The 14,463-nt window shown below is 48.1% G+C and overlaps 1 protein-coding gene across 2 annotated transcripts in view; it reads right to left on the bottom strand.

Moving 5' to 3' along the window:
- The window catches only part of MEGF9 (multiple EGF like domains 9), a 50,261-nt gene that overhangs the window by 27,335 nt on the left and 8,463 nt on the right, over positions 1-14,463 (bottom strand). The window contains exons 1-2 of one of the 2 annotated variants that reach the window (XM_082295170.1): positions 9,377-9,580; positions 8,935-9,012 (exon numbers count right to left, since the gene is read on the bottom strand). The exons of the other annotated variant lie outside the window; for it this stretch is intronic. Coding sequence (XP_082151296.1) covers positions 8,935-8,968 — 34 coding nt within the window. The 5' untranslated portion in view covers positions 8,969-9,012; positions 9,377-9,580. Of the gene's footprint in view, positions 1-8,934; positions 9,013-9,376; positions 9,581-14,463 lie in introns of those variants that run through there. 2 annotated transcript variants of the gene reach the window in all.

Here is a 14,463-nt window from a genome sequence, read left to right as displayed (position 1 = left end):
CTAACCTGGCCTGACACTTCCAAGGATGTGGCAACCACAGCTTCTCTGAGCAACCTGTGCCAGGGCCTCACCACTTCCGTTGCATACCCCCATCATCACTGTAAGGATGATTTTTGCTTTGAAATGTTGAGATGATAGGAAGAAAACCACATTGGGAGCACCCTGGGGTTTGAAACACAGCAGTTCATGCTTGAAGTCTCTCCAAAGAAGAGTTACAAGGTTACGGGTATAACTACCTAAAATACATCTATACATAGCTGTATACAATGTCTTTATGTATATACACACACCTATCCACCCTCATGGTTGTCTGACTCCAGGAGCTGACAAGCACTAACTGTGTCATATCAGGATTAAATCAGCAACAGGTTACAAAATCATTAATTCTAAGAGCCTCCATTCCACACCACTGGAACACCCCTGGTTTACCACAGAGCACACACTGACGCAACAAACTGGCAGCAGCATCTCCCACTCCTGGAAAAGGGATACAGAATCCCCTGAAAATCTGCCCCCAAGGGGGCACCAAGCACATGAAAATGACTTTAAAAGCTGTGGTAGAGCTGAAGGCAGGACAAAGACCTCCACCACCTAAAACAGACCACCTTCAGCCCTGTGGTGAGAGCAGATGGCTCTGGGGACCCAAACATGGTCTTTGGGGACACTCCATATTTCCAGGGGTGCCGGAAAGCATGCACTGAACAGCTGCTTTTTTAAGAGAGAAGCAAATCTTTTGATCAAGTGATGAATTCCCAGTCCCCCTGCACGTTATTTCTCATAATACTTTAAAGCCCCAAATGCACTGAAGAGAACAGCCTCTCCCTGGCAATTTGTTTCTGCCAAGAGCTTTATCTCTGTTCTTTCATTGCAAAATATTTAGTGCCTTAATAATTTAAAGTCTTTTTCTGCCAAGACTGAATTATAAACAAGGATTATTTGCAGAAATAGTGCATAAAGCATTGGGGGCTTTACACAACTGCTGGTGTTTGTTATTGCTTGAGAAGAGCCAGTATTCAGGGCACTTCAGGGAGAGGGGAGAGGCCAGGTCCCCATCCCAAGAAAACTTAACTTAAAGCTCTTTTCCTTGTCAGCCATGTTCTTCTAACACACAAAGAAATGTGAGTTATTTAGCTTTATTACTCCACCCTAGGATCCCCACAGAAGCCGTGTTGTCCCTGTACATACACCTGTGAAATTGCACCTAAATTTTCTTCAATCCAAACTATCAAATAGGACAAACACCTCAAGATCTGCAATTATCCACTTCAGCAGCCACTTCACATAACGAACTAAATTCCCAGCTCAATTATCCAAGCAGAACCATATCAATTTGGGCACTTGGGCTTCTCCCTGCCACCAGAACAGAAGCCACAAAAACTTGTTGAGCAAAAGCACTTCCGAGTTTGTCAAACACGCATCAAAACAAATTTCCCTCACGTGTGGTGCCACTACACCTGCCAGACTTGCTTAAGGAAAGAAAACAAGCATCATGTCTGTTCTAACAGCATGGGAGGCACTGACAGGGCAGGCCCCACACAGGGGGATGAGCTACTCCATGTGGAAACCACCCTTGTGCTCCAGAAGCATCAAAGCCAGAGCCACCACCAGCTGCATGAGACCATCCTGACACTCCCTGTGGATGACTGGATGAGGAGGGCAGGAGTGGGGTAGTGCTTGAGGATGGTCCCCATTGGCATGACCGAGCTCTGCCCCATCACTTATGCTCCAGCAGGATGGCAGCACTTTGAACAGGAATCTGACTTTGTAGCACTCACTGCTCTCCATCTGATGCTCCAGCCCATCAAAATTGCCCCAACACAGGTTGGGCTCCACCTCAGCTGCCAAATTCAACAGCAACACAGACACCACTGCAATGCCAGTTCCCCAGGAAAGAGAGAAATGCTGCAATAATCCAAAATAACACTGGCAAAAGCAGTTTTTGCTTAGGAGACTGGTGGAACCTGGTTCTGCTGGTGATGGGGGCAGGAGCTGAGACTGTCTGCTGTGAAATCACCCCGAGTGCATGATAATGCAACAGGACAGACCCAGAAGTTGTCTCCCAAAAGGGCTGATTCCTTGAAGACCCTACCTCCCCCAACCACCCCAGAGATCTTTGGGGAGGGATGGTGGTCCCAGGCAGGGGAACAGTATCACACATGGTACCTGCCCACCCCGAATGCACCCAGCCCAGCTCACACATGGATGCAGCCCCAAGATGCCCCGGAGCTGTGTAGGTTGGGCAGTGGAGGAGATTCAGACAGCAGCACTGAAGTCTGGACTCCATCATCTGGCACAGTGTCGAGGTCAAGGGCTGACACAAGGATGTACCAGACTATGAAAATCCCAGGCCTAATTTAAAGGACACTTTGTTGTCCCCACGGCAGCTGGGTTACAGAAGGTGTGAATGGTCCTCAGCCAGAACGGGAATGTGATAATGAACATCTGCCCTGGACTCCGGGAACACAGCAAAGAGGATGAGCACTACAGAAGAAAATTAGGGAACATCGTCCTGGCTTCTGGCCAGAGCCTGGGTTTTTGGAGCCTTTATTCAGTTTTCTCAAGCCAATGTTTTGCTTTTGAAGATAACCTTCCAAAACACCTCACTGACAGCTTTTGTGAGGGCAAAGGAATGAACAGGGTGGATGAACCCCAGGGCTGTCCCACTCCAGACTGCACAGTCATGGTTGGAGGATTGTGTTGAGGTTGGGATAACACCATCGGCAAAGGAGCTAAGGGCAAAGACCTCTCAGGGATGAGGCAGTGATCCAAGCTCTGACTCTTCCCAGTTTGCTATCCTGACTCACCCTTGCTCTGCCTCAGTTTTCCCATCTCAGGGTGTTCCCCAGCCCCCCAGCACCTCCAAGCCCTGCTCGTCTCTGCCTGTTCCCCATTGCTAAACCATCAAGGTCCCAGTTCCTTCCCCACAAAGCACTACACAACAGCTCAAAGCACAGGAAAAAAACCCACCTCTGCTTGTGGAGGGACCGACAGGCTTTAATTAATTAACAGCCTAATGACGTTTTGAGGTCCAAGAATAGAAGCACCATAAATATGTGTGCCACTGCCACGTTACCCCTCAAACAAAATAACCAAACACCTCTCCATTCAGGAATAATATTTCACCTTCACTGGTTGTTGCTTAGAGGAAGGTGGAGTGGAAGGAAAGGTTCCTAGTTTGGGAAGCAAGGGGCACACTGCTGTATGGAGACAGATTTAATACCCAATTTCAGTTAGCCCCAGCCTCAAACTGAGTAATTTCTAGTATGCAAAAGCCATAGGTTACCAATAAACTGGAGAAGAGATGTTTTATATTGCATTGGATCCACACCATGGCTGTAAATAGCACTGACACAACCAAGAACCTCCAGGTCTGAGGGTGCCCTGTGACCCCTCAGTGTGGCCACCTGAGGCTCAGTGCCAGTTCCCCAGCCCATCCCTGATAAAGATCTCAGCCTCCAAATCCCATCCCAGTGCAAACCCCAACTCTGCAAATCCCAGCAACATTCCAGCCTGTGCCAGATCCATCAAGAGCCCGCATCCCTTCATCTCCCATCCCCTCCTAGTACTTAAACAAGGCTTGTTCTGATGTAAAAACCCTTCCTCCAATTATTTTTTTCACATCCTTTCAGCTTTGCAGTGTTTTAAGTCTTCACACATATTATAAGTGTGATTCCTCCTCCTTTCCAAGCCACTTAATGAATGAATAATTTAAAAAACAGGTGAAATATTTACAAGGGCTAAAGAAGCCAATACTGTGAAAGGCACGAAGGTCTCTGTGAAACCACATTAGCTGGGGACATCCTGAACCAGTGCAATTCCTGAATGAACTCACCTACTCCCTGGGAGCCAGTGTGGAAAACCCAAGATGTAAGCTTTTGGTTATAAGAACATGCAGCTGTAAGAGCAAGCTGTGAATGCCCACAGATGCTATTTACTGTCCTGCTGCAAAAGCATCCTCAAGGAGACGGACATTTTCTGTTCTCTAGACTAGACGAAGGGGAAAAAAACCAACACATTTCTAACCTGGAGGTACTGTTGGGTTTTTGGGAGCCAGAGATGCAGCCCCAGTGTGGCACCTGCAGCTCTGAAGCCAACACAGCCCAGTAAGAACCTCACCTCCCAAATACTCCCTAGATATCCCACTGGATTTAAACCACTGCACACAACACCATCCCACACCTGGAAAGGCTTTGTTTTCGTATTAATTTAGCAGTTTTCCCCCTTCCCCAGACTTCATTCCCAAATTCAAGCCCTACCTTCTCTCCCATTTCCCCTTCTCAATCCCTCTCCAGGCACCATTCTTGACAAGACAGGAATAAAGGGATCAGGCAGCAGGTTTAAAAATCTATCCAAGGTCATTTCCTTTCCCCTTGTAATTAAATTGTGGAACTCATTGTCAGGGGATGTTCTGGCTGCCAGAAATACCTATGGCTTCAAAGCAGGACTGGAAAAGCTCACAGAGGACAGGTCCACTGGTGGCTGTTAAACACAGGGATCTGGAGGAAGCATCCTGATAGGAAAGGCCCTGAAACTCTGTCCAGAAAAGTCAGGATTATGCCCTGCCCTCTTGGCAACTTCTTCTGGCCTTTCTTGGGTGGGTGAAGCTTTGCTCTGAGCCAGCCTGGCAGTTCTATTTTCTCCTTGTTTCCACTGCTCAGGGATGGTGGCAGCTCCAGTCCTTCCCCCAAACACACAGATCCCCCTTAAAGAGTTAGACACTGCTCCTTCCACTGGGAATTTTTCCTTATTACAGCCAAAGGCACAGCTGTGCTACACCATTGCTCTGTCTTTCCCCCTTGCCTCTCAACAGGCTCTTTCCCTTACCCCCGAGAAGACATTTCATCCCCTCAGTACAACCCACTGATGTGCCAAACCTCCCCTAGCAATGGGATGAGGGTCAGGACAGTGCTGTTCCAGCATGGGATAATGAGAGTATGCATGAGCCAGCTATTAAAAGGGAAGGTCCCATCCTACCCAGCCCTTGTCAAACAATTTCCTGAGCTCCAGCCCATCCCTTCCACGTCTCTGATGCACCATCTCAGTGTGGCCCAGACTAGCCCCGGGACTGGAATTTGGGTTCAGCTCCATCACTCCTCACTTGGGTGCAACTCTACTGATGCTCTGAGTGCAGGAGTTGTTATCCCAGTGCAGGGATGCTTTGGCCTGCGACCTTCCCCCACAGCTGCAGCAGCTCTGAGAGGACACAGCCTGGCTGAGCTCTCTCCCAGGGAGCTGAAGAACATCTGCCATGGGCTAAGAACTTCAGCAAGAACAGGCCAGAGAGGAGCTGATGCACTCTAACTTCCCAAAGAGAGGAGTTCTGCCAAGTCCCAGGACTCATTCCCATCCAGACAGCACTCAACACAAAATAAGAGTCAACTCTTGTGTCACGAAGGTGCATTAAAGTGCTCAGACCTGTAATTTACTCTCACTTGAGGCTACAGTGCAAAGCCAAAGTGGTAGGAAGAGTATCTCTGCCTACCCCAAAAAAATTTTATATACATATAGGAGCGTCTTCTGTTATTTTGCATTCACTTTATTACTCAGTGCACCACATTCTGAGCACTTACAGCCTCCATCAAGCTCCAGGCTCTGCAGACTCAGGTGCTGATGGTGAAGAGAACATCATTCACATTAATGCTGTTAAGAGTGTCACAGAGTCACTTGTGCTGTTCCATAAAAGGCTTTTATGGGTCAACAAGGGGGAAAAGACAAGAATTTCTCAATGCATAAACATCACTTGTAATATCATTAGAAGATTAAACACAGCCGTTGAGGAAAATTGTATCAGATTAAATCTCTCACTTATCACTTGGGAAGAAGTACAAAGCCCAGGTCACAACTGTTGGGGTCACCAGCAGCTGCACAAGCACTTTTCATCAGCCTGATGAGACAGGTTTGGGGTTTCAGCCAAACTCCAGCTCAGCCTCAACTGTCACCCCGTGCCTTTCCAAAGGGATGGAGCATCACTCCCCACCCCAGCTCACAGCCCTCCTGCCTCACCAGCCATGAGCAAACCAGGACCCTCAAACCCTCCCCAAAGGCAAAGGCTGCTCACTCCCCAGGATCGGTTATTTCTATTCCTTCCCTGCACCTGTAATGGAACCTGCAGGCATCTGGTTTCTGAGGAGTTCCTGAAAGCTCCTTCACACAGAGCAATTTTTTGGTTTTTTCCTCCTTTTTGATGCTAAACAAGTCAGCAACCTGTGCACAAAGCTTTGAACCCACCCATTCCCCAGCAAACCTGCTTTAAAAGTCAGACTCACAAGTGTAAAGCTGTCTTGGGAGACTAAAGGATAAAGCCCTGTAAACATCAGGGGGGAAAAAAAAGAAAAATATGGATTCTCATTAACTCTGTATTCCTCCTGCATTGGGAGATCCCCAGCTCACAGCTCTGCAGGAACACACCACCCGAGGAGCTCCCATGGATGAGACAAGGAGAGGTCAGGAGAAGAGGAGGGGTCCTGGAGTCATTAAGATCCAGGTTCTAAGGCAGAAAAGTTGTGCAGGAGGAATTGCACAGCTGCAGCTGAGGAATTGTTCATTCCTATATAACAATAAATTTCCATAGGCAGACAAACCCTCCGGGTCTCTTACAAAGCAGACTGCACAAAGAGGAATGTGGCCCTAAACTGTTTATGATACAAGTAGCTACAGTAACTTCAAATAGACCAAATAAATGCTTGAGGATTAAAACCTCCACAGTTAAAAAAAAAAGAATCCAAGACTTTTACTTAATTTAGAAATAGTTTCATTGGCATTTTACTTTAGTTGGTTAGGTTTTCCCACTAATATTTCCACAAACGTCTGCAACCATATAAATATTCCCTGTTTCTGTTTGAAAATCTCTGTATTTTTTACCACCCTGTGTGTGACGCAGCCAGCCCAACTCCAGGTTTAGAGATAAACAGGGTGAGAACTAACTTTGGTAAACACCTCCCCACCAGCACACAGAACCCTGGCAGCTCATACCCTCCTGACAGATGTACTTGCGTGGCACCTCTCAGGAAACTGAATTGTTTTGTCAGCAAAATGCTTTCAGTGGAAGATCAAGACAGCTCACATGGGATGGGGCTGGGAATTTATGAGCAGATTCCAATTTTAGTCTCTATCAACCATGCCCTAGCAGAGAAGGGGATTATGAAGAGCTCCATGAATAATATGAACTATAATCATCTGTTGAAGGCTCTGCGTGCTCCAATTCCTGAAAAAAGTAATTAAACTCACAAACTTTACTTGGTGCTTTGGGGAGTTGCAACTAATGAATGAATACGTTAATTTATGGGAGATTTAAGGCTCTTCAGAGAACACCCTGAGCAGGAACTGTCCTTCCAACTGTTTGTGTTTGGGCTGTAAAGTTGTGCTGCGTGAATAACCAGCAAGAAAACAGAGATGAGCTGGGGGACGAGCTTGGGTAACACCCCTTGATCACATCCTACCCTTCCCAGTGGGGCTCCCTGTAACTCCTCTGGGCAAGACCTTGGGGACAACAGGGTCAAACCTTTTGTTTGAGTAACAGCTGGGTTTGCTGCTCACACTCGTGGCTGAGAAGCAAAACTTTCTCTTCCTGCTGCTCCCAGCAGATCCCAGGCAAGAGCAGGTGCAGCAGCACAACCCACACTCCCAGGGATGCAGCAGAGCAGGGCCTTTGTCCTGCCTGCAAGGAACTGATCTGCCCAGCGACAGGAGCTGCCTCCTGTCTGCACATTTGTCTGACACAATTAAGTTACTTCAAACCAAAATCCATCGCTGCAAGGCATGCGGCCTTCCAGAGCCTTCTCCCTTCTGGACCCTGCCTGCAGATAAAACAGATCCTCTTCTCCCGAGTCACTGCAATTAACTCCTCATGCTCCCAGCGTCAACTTCAGCTTTGGCAGGAATGGATGTGACCTCCAACCTCCTCCTTCCAGAGCCAGCTTCGTGCTGAGCACCCACTGAATACCCAACCCGAGAGCTCCATCGGTGCAGCTGAGCAGGATTTGTCATCCCCAGCCATGGCTCACTCTGCCTGGGAGAACAAAAGGGAATGGCCAAGTCCAGGCTGCTGGAAAGCCATTTTTTGCTTAGTACAGAAATAACAGAGTAGGTGATAACACACCTGCTTCAGCGCCATCAGTTGCTGAAAGCAGCTGAAGGGAGGGGCACTGGTGAGAACTGTGCCAACCTCCCTCCCTCCATGCAGGTACATCATGTACAAGCTGCAGGGCTTGGATCTCTTGGGAGGTTTCCCAAGGAGGTGGCAAACACACATGGCTGATCTCACTGCAAAATGCAGTAGTTTTTTTGTTGCAAAGACAAAACCCAATTTCTTTACACCAGGTGTAACCAGGTCCTTCACTGGTGTATGAAGGGAGCTGCAGCTTTGCCTCACTGACCCTGGGCAGAGCTACCAAAGCTCAGTCTAACCTGGGATGGACGTGGTAGGAAGTCATCCTTCTTTTCTCCCTCATTTACAGCACTCTTACACCAGGAGGGAAGACAGGACAAAAGCGAGGAGATGCCAACAGCAATGGTGCAGTCAATCCATAATTCAATATAAAAAATACTTGGAAGTGCATTCTCCTCCAGCAGAGGCAGAGGAGTGCTCTGCATCTCCTGGAAGCAGCAGCTGCTCCTTGGATGGCTGCCACAGCCCCCCAGCCTGCTCTGGGGCACACATAACCTCTAGGGATGGTCTTCACCTTTAGGGACAGCAAAAGCATCAGGCCCAGGTTTCTCTCCAAGCATGCAGGAGTGATTTTTAAGCTGCTCTAATCATTCCCCAGGCCGAGAGGTGCATTCAAAGGGAGACTCTGGACACACACAAGAGGTAGAAGATGGACCAAGGCGGGGGTCACACTGCTGTAAGATGCAATGCTCTCCACACAGGGAAGGGGCCCATCGTTCATAGCTCGGCACACAGGCAGCAAGAGGCATTTTTACAACTTTTTTTACCTTTTTTTAATGAGAAAGAAAAGACGACTTGCATTGGAGGGTTTCAGGCTATTTTATGTTTAAGCCTGTGGTGAAAATCTGGAATGAAAACTTTGATCAGTAACTCCAGCAGGTGCCCAGGGCAGTTCCTTTCAAGATTCAGCTCCTCCAGCTGAGCAGCAAAGGGACAGACCCGTTAACAAAGGCGCCTTTTATCCACAGTGTTAATAAACACTAACTGAAAGTGTTAATAAAAAGAGGCTTTCCAGAGCCTGAGCTACGACCCCAGTTTGTCTCCGCTCTTTGCATTTTCAAGCTTAGAGATGAAGCAAAGCCCCAACGAATCCCAGGATTCATTCCCCACACACACTCCTAATTCTTCTCCTACTCTAAACAAACATATTTAAATGCAGACTTTTATTAATCACAAACAGCAAAGTATCTTTGTTCCTCTCTCACTCACTTTAAAGGCCATGCAGAGGAAGGCAGAGGGACTTGAAGAGAAGAAAACCCTTTGACAGCCTGCAGCCAGCAAGTCCTGCTCCTCTCATTGCTCCCGAGCGTGGTTCCAAGTTTAATAAAGGTGTTTTGTCTCCTTGCTTAATAAGTGGAATTACCATAGCAGAAAGCCCAGCGGGGGAAAGGGATAGCACGGAGCATGAGTAATCACAACTGGTTTCAGGCAGGTTTTGCCATTTGGGTCCTGTTTCAAGGTTATGATGACATAGTGCTATGGGCTGGTTTGGAGTTACGGTAACTCCTGCCAGACAAGGAGTTGTAAGTTACAATGTGGTGCAAGCAGGGAGAGCTGCTGGGACAGAGTGAGGAAAATGTCATCCGAGCTGGGAATAGAAGTTTCCTGTTCCTTACGTTTTATTCCCTTATTTTATAATGCAGCCTTGTGCTTGCCCTGCTATACTTTGCACAGGACATGGTGATGCCTTTACCTCCAGCTCACAGTGACTTAAATTCCCGCTTTCGGAACTTGTTTCACACCTTTGCTCTCACCCAGCCCCTGCCAAACTGGGTCACAGATACTGCACCCAGACAAAGTTTGCTCGCAAATCCATGGAGAAGAAGCCAAGCTTTCAAAGAGGGAACTGATACGGGCCAGGACGCGTCATGGAAAAAAACACCTGGATGGAGAAAGCCATCATTTATCACTGGAAACAGGGGACTGCAGCAGATCCAGTATCATCTGCTGAGGACCTGCTGAGGGGAAGCAGCCAGCATGGTGCAGCTCAGCTGTACTCCAAAACTTCCTCCAGCAACTGCAGCTATGCCATGAATTTAAAGAGCATAAATCCCCCCCTGCACAGAGAGCAGGGGCAGAGCCCACCCGCAGGGCTCTGAGGGCAGCTGCCAGCCCCTGCGTCCCCCTCACCTCTGCTTTGAGCCCCCAAGCCCTGCAGCAGATGAATGACTCCAATCAGGGCTGCACATCAGCTTTTCATTCCTCTCTCCTTAGTCCCTGTGGACGGACAGTGCAGCTCCATCCAGTCCCAGCTCCTGCCTCAGCCCTGAGGTACTACCTGTATTTATTTCCAGCAATAGCTCTCCTACCAAAGGGAAATGTTTCCATTAAACAGCCCAAGTTCAGCAACTACAAACAAACAGTGACTTAAAGCCTAAGCCAATTCTCTGAAACTTCCACAATAAATACCAAGCCATCCAGTGAAGTACAACAGGCAACAACCCTGCCCCGCAGAACACCCAAACCCCTGTAAACAGGCAAAACCTTTAAAAGCATGACAGGAAGGATGGAGACGGCCAGGCATGAGGGTTTCAGGCTCCATGTGCAGCACTCCCCATCTCACCCACAGCTCAGGCACTAAGCTGAGACCAAGCCTGAGCAAAGACACTGAAACCAAAGTAGTGATTTACAGAGTCAGAGCTGAGCCCTCCGGCATCACCAGGGGGGAATGAGCCTCGTCAACAGCAGCACACTCAATCCAGGGCTGGCAAAACCAAGCCTGATCCCAAGCCAAAGAAATGCTCAAAACCACAGAGCTTCCTCTGAAGCCAATAGGTCAGCTAGGAGAGGTTTGTTGACATTTCTATCTTGGCCATTTCCTCATTTTTGAGGGCTTCATAATGACTGTTTTGGCATTGCAGGAGGAGGAGCAGTGCCTCCTCTTCCACCAGCTCTGCTGCCAGAAAGAAACACTGTGAAAGGAGGATCTGAGTCCCACCTGCAAAGAGGCATCCAAAATCCTACTGAACCCAGGGAGCTGCAGGTACCTGACACAACCCTGAGACCCTACTTTGACAGGGCCAATATTGCACCCACTGTTCAATATATCACCTGGAATTACAGATATACAGGTGGGAGAGATGTCAGCTCTAAGGCAAAGTCAGTATAGCTCCTGTACATCCTGACAGTGGACACAGAGGATGCTCTCAGAGGGCTCACAAAGCGATGGGTGATGGTGCAGAGAGAGGAGAGCATCAACCCTCCAGTCCATAAACTTGAACTTGCCATCTGCATACCTCCTGGAAAGCTTCTAAGGGGCTTGTAAACCAAAAATCAGGGGTAGTCACTGCTCCAGGCATCCCCTGACACCAAACTGAGGTGCTGGGGGGAAGGCTCTCTCCTGTCATTGCATCCATCCCAAACAGAGCTCACTGCCTTCCACAGGGAAGTCAGTACCACCCTTGTAACTGACTGTCCCTTCAGAGACTGGTCCATGTCTTGTTTATCTTTCATTTTAAATGGATTAGACATGTACAAAAGCCTCCCTTAAAAAGGAACAACCAAGATGTGAAAAGGATGGGAAGATCCAACTGTCAGGCATCAGCACTAATCCACGTCAAAGGGCACGCTGTCAACAACTCACTGTAAACTTTCAGGAGGAAAGAACCGCTCAGAATAAAATAGTTAAGACCAAATAAATATTTGTCGTTCATTATCTGGAGTCAAACTTGGATTTCTCAACAACACAGCCAAGAAAAAGCAAGCACATTAATAAGAGAACATCTTTTCCAGGGAGCTACCCGCCAGGCGTGCAGCCTGCCCTTGAAGGGAGGAAGGCTGGAGGCAGGTGAAGGCTCTGTTTGCCTTTCTCCGATAACAGGTATTTCGTTTTCTACGTCACTCCGCTTTATCGTAGCCTGAAACCTGGCTGAGCACCCGGTTCCACCTCCCCATCTGCTCCCTGTGCCAGCTGGCCCTGAGGCCCAGGGGATACTGAGCCAGCCACGGCGATGCCACAGAGCACAACAGCTCCCCAGACCCAAACTGGGGGACCCCCAGCCCTGTTCAGGAATTGGAGGGCATTGCTCAAAAACCCCACAGGGCAGATCTTAACACGACATGGATGATCACAGGGAGGGGAGTGCTGGGAGCACTCATGTCCAAGTCATGCAGGGAGCTGGAAAACAAGGCAAATTCCACTCCCAAATCCTTCCTCAAGTATTGGGACTGGGAAAAAAAAAACCACTGGCCTTGGCAGGGAAGGGCAGAGCACAAGCTGGGGAGGCTCCAGCAAAGACACTGCCTGTGTTGGCAGCAAGTGAGCAAACACCCAGCCCAGGCAGAAGCCGACAGGTCAGTATGCTCCATTTCAGCTCCAGTAACCTTCCAGCTTGGACAAACAACTGGAGCAGATCCTCCTCAGGATGTCTTGAGGTCCTAATTGCATCCCAGCCCAGCTCCCCACAGACCAGGCTGCAGTTTGGGGTGGGAAGGGGTGCATGGAAACACCTCCTCCTGCCCCACAGGCACTACCAGCTGGGGCACTGCACAAGCTCTGTGTCCTTTCTCATCCAGGAGCACTCCAAACCCATGGCACGGTGAAGGCGTGGGTGCCTCTGGCCCCATTAGTCACACATCTGCCATCAAGACGTGTCTTGGGGTTTGTAGGAGCCTTATCCCAAAATCCTGCCTGCTCCCTCAGAGCCCAACATGGTGCATCCATCCTGGTTTTTGTCCCCAAATAACTGCTCAAGTGAGTGTGTCTAGTTTGGAGCAGAGAAAGAACACCCTAAAACCCAGGCTATAATGTTTGCTTTGTGATAAAAGGCAAGAGCTTCAGCTAGCAAATAAAATATATGTAATATATACATATACCTATACAGTTTTTCTTTAAATAGAGGGAAGGAAAATGGAATCATTGAAGTTTTCATAGCCCAAGGAGCTTTGAAAAATTTGGAGAGAAGGAACAGAACATCAAGTTTAAACTGTTTTCAGTGGAAAAGCCCATTAAATGAAAAGGGATCTTTTGCAGAAAGATATATATTTTGCTGATTTTGACAAAAAGGCCTGTTCAGAGGAGGGGGAAAAAAAGCTTTCATTTGAAGGTTTTGAGCATTGCTTTTGCACCTTTATAGCGCTGCTCATGAAAGCATCCTCACAAACCTGTTAATGCTGGAACTCAGCATGCCTACGGAGAAGGTGGATCTGACCACGTGCAGGGTGCAGGCAGGGGTTTGGAGACAACCCTTGCCTGTGCCATGAAAAGGAGAAGTTATTACAAAAGGCAGGAGAAAAAAATATATAATAAAAAAAAAAAATCAACTTCCTTCCCTTCCATTTGGCCCCTGGGAAGGGGAAATGCTGATCCTCCAGCTCACAGATGGTTTTCCTGGAATAACCTCCTGGTTTCCACCCTGTCAGCCACACCTAGCGCCGGGGAGAGATTTTGGAGGACAGATGAAGGACATCAGCCTCCCTCCTCCACATCAGCACCAGCAGCACTGCACATGCCATGGGATGCACCACGGGACACAGTGGTATTTCCTGGGATAAAACATCAACTTTGCCCACAGATCCCTCCCCAGCAATGACCACATCTCACATTGCAGGAGAGGAAGCTGTGGGTCAAACACACACATCCCTGGCAATTAAAGTCATCTTCTCAGCATCAACCAGTCCCAGCCATCCTGTGACAGGCCACAGAGATATGAATTACACCCTTGCCAATTTAGACTGCTTTTCTTCTCATTCAGGTGTTGTTGGACACGAGTCCCATTCAGTGACAATCACAGCATCACTCAGCAACTGCACAGAAGGAAGGATTGAGCATCACCTAAAAGGTTGCTGTCCCACCTTGTATCTTCTCAAAACTTTGCACAACTGCACACACAGGGATTAATTTAGAGTAATGTCACCAGTGAAGCTCTCAATAGCAGTGAAGTGTAAGTGCTCCACGTGGCAGGCAGAGCCCTGCTGGGGAAAATGACCTGTGAAAGCTGAAAAGGCAGCCCACAATGAGACCACTGGGAGAAAAAAAAAAAAGGCAACAAAACAAACAGTCCATTTCAATCTCCTTTTCATAAAGAGACAAAATGAACCCAGGAACACATCAGAGAACAATCATTTAGCACAGATCAAACGGGAGAACTAGCATATTAAAAATACATGCAGCATTAATCAGCTACACAGAGTTATGTGCCATCATTTCCATAAATAATACAGGATCAAAGCAGCCCAAGCAGCACTATCAGTTAATATAGTCAGCCAGTCAGTCAAAATAGAGTAAAGCTGCCTGAAAATCGTGGCTGTACAGTTTGCCAGGAATAAAGCAGATTCATCTGAGAAGTGGCACTACC

This window comes from Coloeus monedula, assembly GCF_965178545.1.
Source record: "Coloeus monedula genome assembly, chromosome: 21".
NCBI classification, from domain to species: Eukaryota; Metazoa; Chordata; class Aves; order Passeriformes; family Corvidae; genus Coloeus; species Coloeus monedula.
The sequence above is the reverse complement of the archived record's forward strand: the minus strand, read 5'-3'. Positions and strand labels throughout refer to the sequence as shown.